This window comes from Hippoglossus hippoglossus, chromosome 11, assembly GCF_009819705.1.
Source record: "Hippoglossus hippoglossus isolate fHipHip1 chromosome 11, fHipHip1.pri, whole genome shotgun sequence".
Classification (NCBI taxonomy): domain Eukaryota; kingdom Metazoa; phylum Chordata; class Actinopteri; order Pleuronectiformes; family Pleuronectidae; genus Hippoglossus; species Hippoglossus hippoglossus.
Genome location: NC_047161.1, coordinates 15,014,429 through 15,020,437, shown reverse-complemented (window position 1 = coordinate 15,020,437; position 6,009 = coordinate 15,014,429). Strand labels below are relative to the sequence as shown.

The 6,009-nt window shown below is 39.9% G+C and overlaps 1 protein-coding gene across 1 annotated transcript; it reads left to right on the top strand.

Moving 5' to 3' along the window:
- The first annotated feature begins 870 nt into the window (after window positions 1-870).
- On the top strand, window positions 871-5,231 carry LOC117770688 (plasma kallikrein-like). The gene is made up of 5 exons (XM_034600342.1): window positions 871-1,034; window positions 3,421-3,539; window positions 3,621-3,753; window positions 4,360-4,530; window positions 5,059-5,231. The coding sequence occupies exons 1-5, from the start codon at window positions 871-873 to the stop codon at window positions 5,159-5,161; spliced, it is 690 nt and encodes a 229-aa protein (XP_034456233.1). The 3' UTR covers window positions 5,162-5,231.
- The last annotated feature ends 778 nt before the right edge of the window (window positions 5,232-6,009 follow it).

Below are 6,009 nucleotides of genomic sequence, written 5' to 3'. Positions count from 1 at the left end.
TATTAGAGGTTCCCAACAACAGCTGAAAGAAAATAGGAGACACAGCTTTTGTAAATTATCCTCCCAAGTTGTGGAATAGACTACTGATAGACATCAGAGAAGCAAGTTCAGTAAAAGTCTTCAAAAAAAAGTATTTTAAATGTAATTTGACCATGTTCTTATGTTTCCTAAAAACATATATTTCGTGATTCATTCATGCATCTCTGTGTGTGCAAGTCTGCAGGATATGATCTTCTCTCTGACACCTATTCAATGACATTCAATTTGCAAATTCTATTCAGAGGTTGAAGAGAACAAAATGCAATCAGTTTGATCTTTGGATCCACTGTTTTTAGTTTAGATAATTCGGTGTCCCTGCATTTTGTCCTTTTGTTACGTGCTTTAGTTGTTTCCTCCTCCTTTTCCTCACTCTCTCTCTCCTCTCAGCTGAGTGTGATGAGTGTGATTATGTGGAGGGGTATTTAAGGAAAGCTGGAGAGTCTCTCTGCCATCTGAGTGGCAGCAGCACTCGTGGAAGTGTTTATTGTGTGTTCCTTTTGAGTTGAGTTGGGGGGGGGGGTCTGATAGTCTTGTTTTTGTTTCATTCATATATTGTTGCTGAGGTAGATGAGGAAGTATCTGGATCTGATGGCCCATTGCGTGGTTGGTCCAGACTGTCCAATTTTTCTGTTCTTTTTTGGCCAGGCCTCCACGCTCCCACAGATTAAATTAACTTTAACATTGGTTTCTTCTTTGTTTTGTTAATACGCTCGTTTCAATGACTGTCATTAACACAAATCAACAACAAGAAGCCTTGAAAACAGCCCAAACCATGGGATTTATTAATACCAAACTACACAATAAACAGACGGTGCAAAACCAGCAGACCACATGCTGGAAGCCACCTCTTCTGATTTGGGAGGAGCAGCCACACCCTGCATGGACTCACCAGCTGACAACAATCCCAACCCAACCAACTCAGAGGAGCTGGGTTTGGTTTCAGCCGTCCCGATGGTGACAGAGTGTCTGACGGATTGGTTACAAAGTATCCTCAGGTGTCTTTGGCTTGTGCTGTGACCCAGGCCATGTTTAAGCATTGTGCTTTGAGTAATCATTTAATGATTTTGTACAGTTTTATGGATACAGAGGAGTTAGATGTGCCTACTTCTCCTCAGTTTGTCAACCTGTTGTCTGCTGTGGTAGAGGGTAGTGCGGTGGTTGAAGTTGAAGCCCTGGTAGAACACATCTATGGCACAAGAGCAGCTGGCAGACACTGTGGCATCCAGCACCGCAGCTTTCAGCCCAGTTATTGCCTTTGTTGAGCTGTCAGGTCAAAGTTATGGAAATTAAAGGGTTAATTTAGCTTGACCCCGTTTTAGCTCACTTGCATGATGTCACATAGGTCGTTGTTTGCTGACGTGCCTTCACGCACAAACATCATACAGAATGATATAGATGTAGGTGAGCTGGCACGTGCACACATCAAAGGGGGCTTGAGCCCCTGCCCCTTTTTCATTCTCCCTTTTTTGGGGGTGCTTTTTTTTAATAAATGAAAATTATACTCCTGTTTGTGCACTGCTTCTCTGTCAAACAAATATATTGATTGAATTAACAATCAATATCAGTTCAGGAGATTAAAGGTCCGGTCCTCCTGAGTCTTTGTCGGAGTCTGCTTCCTCCTCACTCTTCCTCTTACCTGAGCTCACTTTACACTTTAACAATAAACACCATCACTGATCACAAGTTATTGGGACACATACAGGACTGACGTTTACTTTGTGTTTGTTTGATTCGCTCTAGAGTTTATGAGACACATGTTTAAACCTTCTACACAACACAAGATTTACCATGACGCACAAAGTCAGGACATCAGGGTTAAGATGCAACGTGGTGTTTTAACTTCATTGTTGCAGAAGAAGAAACGCATCGCTTATCCAGGAGCATAAATATGACTTCAGCAGCTTTTTATAAAGATCAGTTCTAAATGTGATGATTAGAAAACATCAGAGGAGCAGAGTCACTTGTTGACCTGTGGAGCAGGGACCTGCACAGACATTTTTGGGGGCAGGGGCTAAAGTGAGAAAAAGGGCACTTCTCATAATTATTTATATAAAAAAAAAAATTCTAAAACCAAAAGTTAAATATAGTATCACATCTCTGACTAACTTAACAATTTATTTTAATACACTCACATGATTGTTAAATACTCAACAGTAGTAGAATGAATACTGATTAGATGAGGAGCCTACAATCAAAATTTTTTTTGTTTACTTAATTAATTTTGCTTCCATGTCATCTTCTTTCGCTCTAATGGAAAGAAAACGTGACAAAATACACATTTAGTTGGTGTTTGTTTTACACTCTGTCTGTTTGTTAGCAAGACACAAGTAAACTATATTTGTTTTTGTCTTTAGGCTAATTAGCTGTAAACCTGAGGAACTGGTAGATTAGTTCATCAGCACTCAGCTCCACACAAGCAAAGAAAAAACAGTCCAACTGGAACAGGAGCTGGGAGGTGCTGCCTGTCTGACATGACTGTGATGACTGTGTGCTCACTAGTGCACCTTCACCAGCCTTATGATTCCATTACGATTCAGCAGTCAACGATTCGAATGCACAACAATGCATCTCGAATGTATCACATCTACAATTTCCTATATTACTGCACATGTAATTAAAAACTTAAATGTAATACCGAGCATCCAAGCTTTTCAATTTCAAATGTCATTGGTTCACCTGCATTAGCATAGATGTTAATTGGATATTATAGGTTTGTCACTTTTGTGACTGCAAACAATAGCATTTGTTTATTTAAGATCTCAACAATCTTATTACAATGACATCCCCGGCAAAACTGTCTTGTCTGTTTACATCGATGACTACTGATGACATGTTGGGTTTTTGCGACGACTAATTATGATGTAACGGCTTCTTGAAGTGCTGTCCCAATTCTTGGGGCTAAGATTTCAACCACTACCCCTTATGACTCCGTTTCAAGGGGCAAGATAACCCTAGAAAACAAGGGGTAGTGGTAGGGCCAAGGGGCGAATGGGATTGGGCCTTAGTCCCTTGTATTGGTCAACCATGAAAACATCTGGATCCTACATTTCTCATCATTCAACCCCAATTACATCACTTGTTTACATCTTTCAAATTCAAAACCCCCACTTTATAAAGCAGGTTTTCTGTTCTCGTCCAGAAAAAGCACAAGCTGAGATAACCTCAGTGATGTTAGAGCGACACAATGTGTTCTTTTCTTACACTTGGGTTAGGGTTAGAGCAACAGACATTGTGCGACTTCACAGGCTGAGTAGTTTCCCTTGTGATGAGTGACTTCAGTGAATCCATCCAATGAGAAAGGAGGAGGATCTCTGGCGTCAGGAGGGTTGAGTGACGTCGCAGGTTCTAACATTAAATTATTACATCTTTGTTCTTTCCCAGATACAAATGTCACCTTAAACACAGCTGGTCGGTACCGAGGACTCCTGTTATAAAGAGAGAAGTTGGAGCAGTATCTGGATTCTCCCACAAACTGCAAATACCTCAATACTTTGAACCAGGTATGCACAAATGGAAGCACAACATCCTGCGGGAGGTCTTTACAATATGTTTTCTTATTATATTACCTGTGTGTTTTACAGTTTACCAGGATGAGCTTCTCTTGAACACTGACATCCCAGGACACGACATTGACAAGCTGCCCGCCGCCTCTGCTGAACACTGTCAGGCTCTGTGCACTGATAAACCATGCTGTACATATTTCTCTTATACCAGGTAGTGTGAAACAACCAGTTAAATAAACTTTATCTTCTCATGTGGCAAACAGAAATACATTCAACATTAGAAAGTGTAAAGTAACTGTATATACTGTACACCTTATTTGTTGTTCCTGGGACAGTATCTTGACAATCCTATAGGGGGTTGATCGTATGGTTCTGCAAATTCAGCTAAATATGTTAATCTGCTTGGTTTTCTCTTAACTCTCTAAACTTATTTTTTATGCAATCGTAACTTCCGATGTTACTTGAAGGGAAATCCATCTGTAATGGGGACCAGAGCCAAAGTGGGAGTCACATCTGGGATACCGGTGCACTTCTGCCAGATGGATGACAGTATGTATAACAAAACACTGAGACTGGACACAGTGTTTGTTGACCATCACAAACCACACACACTGACTCTGAACTGTTTTACACACACGTCTATGAAGAAATGAATCATTCACCCATTATAAATCCAACAAATATCAATGATGAACTGAGTCTCTGACGTTTTGCAACATGTGTAGATAGGTGACACTTACATCTGGTTATTTTGTAATACTTGTTAGAGTAGTATGTTTGTGCTTTGGCCAGCAGGGGGAGTCTGACCCTGTCCCTCTCTGCTGACAGGTTGGCTTCAAGTGTCTCATGAAGGAGTCAGTTTCCAAGGTTCTGACCTTCGCTTTGAGTCGATGGATGATCCAGACACGTGTCAGAGGACCTGTACTATAGATCCTCTTTGCCAGTTCTACACCTACTTCAATGAATCCTACTCCAACTCTGCTTTCAGGTACAGTGTTCATTCATGTCAACAAAATTATGAACCAGGAATTCAGTTCACACAGAGAAATCATATAACATTTAACTTGATCTTCACTAGGAAGGACCAGGCCCAAACAATATGTGATTGAAAGGTTTGAATGGAAATTGATAAATTGGATGTTGAGGAAATAATGAATGGACATTGAGATGAAGATAGGAGAGGAGGGAGGGAGGAAAGAGGAAAGAGGATAATTTAATTAATAACATTGGACATTGAGGGAAGGGGTTGAGGTGAAGATAAGAGATGAGGGAGGAAGGAAAGAGGATGAAGGGATGAGGGAAGGAAGATGAAGGGATGTGTGAAAGGATTGATGAAGGGATGGAAAGAAAAACAGAGCATGATGGGTTGATCAGGTATATTTAGTCTTGACAGGTGATTGCAGGTGTGGTTGAGGTTTGGCCCTGCTCCTAAGTAGACTTGTTAACTTCCTAACAGATCAACTATCTACTGTTGTCTACATGGTGTTTAATCTTGTTCGTTGATTTTGTGTCCCAGGGGCCGCTGTTATCTCAAGCGTGTCATCACAGCACCTGCTCCTCCCAAAGTTAATAAATTGAATAATGTCGTGTCCGGATTCTCCCTGAAGAGCTGTGTGTAGAGACACACACACACACACTTTCCTTATCCTCATTCAGGCTGCAACATCACATCTGACTTCACACCCAGACACACACCTCTCTGGACTGTTGGTTCATCCTCACATGATCAGTTGTTTGCCATTTAAAACACAGATGATTGTTTTTGTGTTGTAACTTGAAAAATAAAACTGACAATGAAATAAGTTTTCATCCTGCTTCATTTATTTGAAAGTCAGTATTCACAGAGCTCTACTTCTTATTGGAGATAGATAAAGTATCAGTGAGATGAGCAATAATATTAAAATGTGTCTCTGCAACAAGATATTCAAATACAACCATTCAATGACATTATAAGATACCTACAATTTCTGCTTGTATTAATTATTCATGATAAATGAATGACAGTTTCGCTTTTTGGAATTTTTGGAATTTTTTGTATCTTCTGGCACAAGGCTATGAAACCTATCATTGTTAGCATCTGTGACTCCTAACCCTAGAAGATATAAGAAAAATAACTCTGTTAGCTATATTCCCTCTAGAACACTGAGATCATCTGCAGCAAGTCTATTAGAGGTTCCCAGCAACAGCTGAAAGAAAATTGGAGACGCAGCTTTTGTAAATTATCCTCCCAAGTTGTGGAACAGACTACTGATAGACATCAGAGAAGCAAGTTCAGTAAAAGTCTTTAAAAAAAAGTCTTTTAAACGTAATTTTACCATGTTCTTATGTTTCCTAAAAAGATATATATCTCGTGATTCATTCATACATCTCTGTGTGTGCAAGTCTGCAGGATGTGATCTTTTATCTGACACCTATTCAATGACATTCAATTTTCAAATTCTATTCAGAGGTTGAAGAGAACAAAATG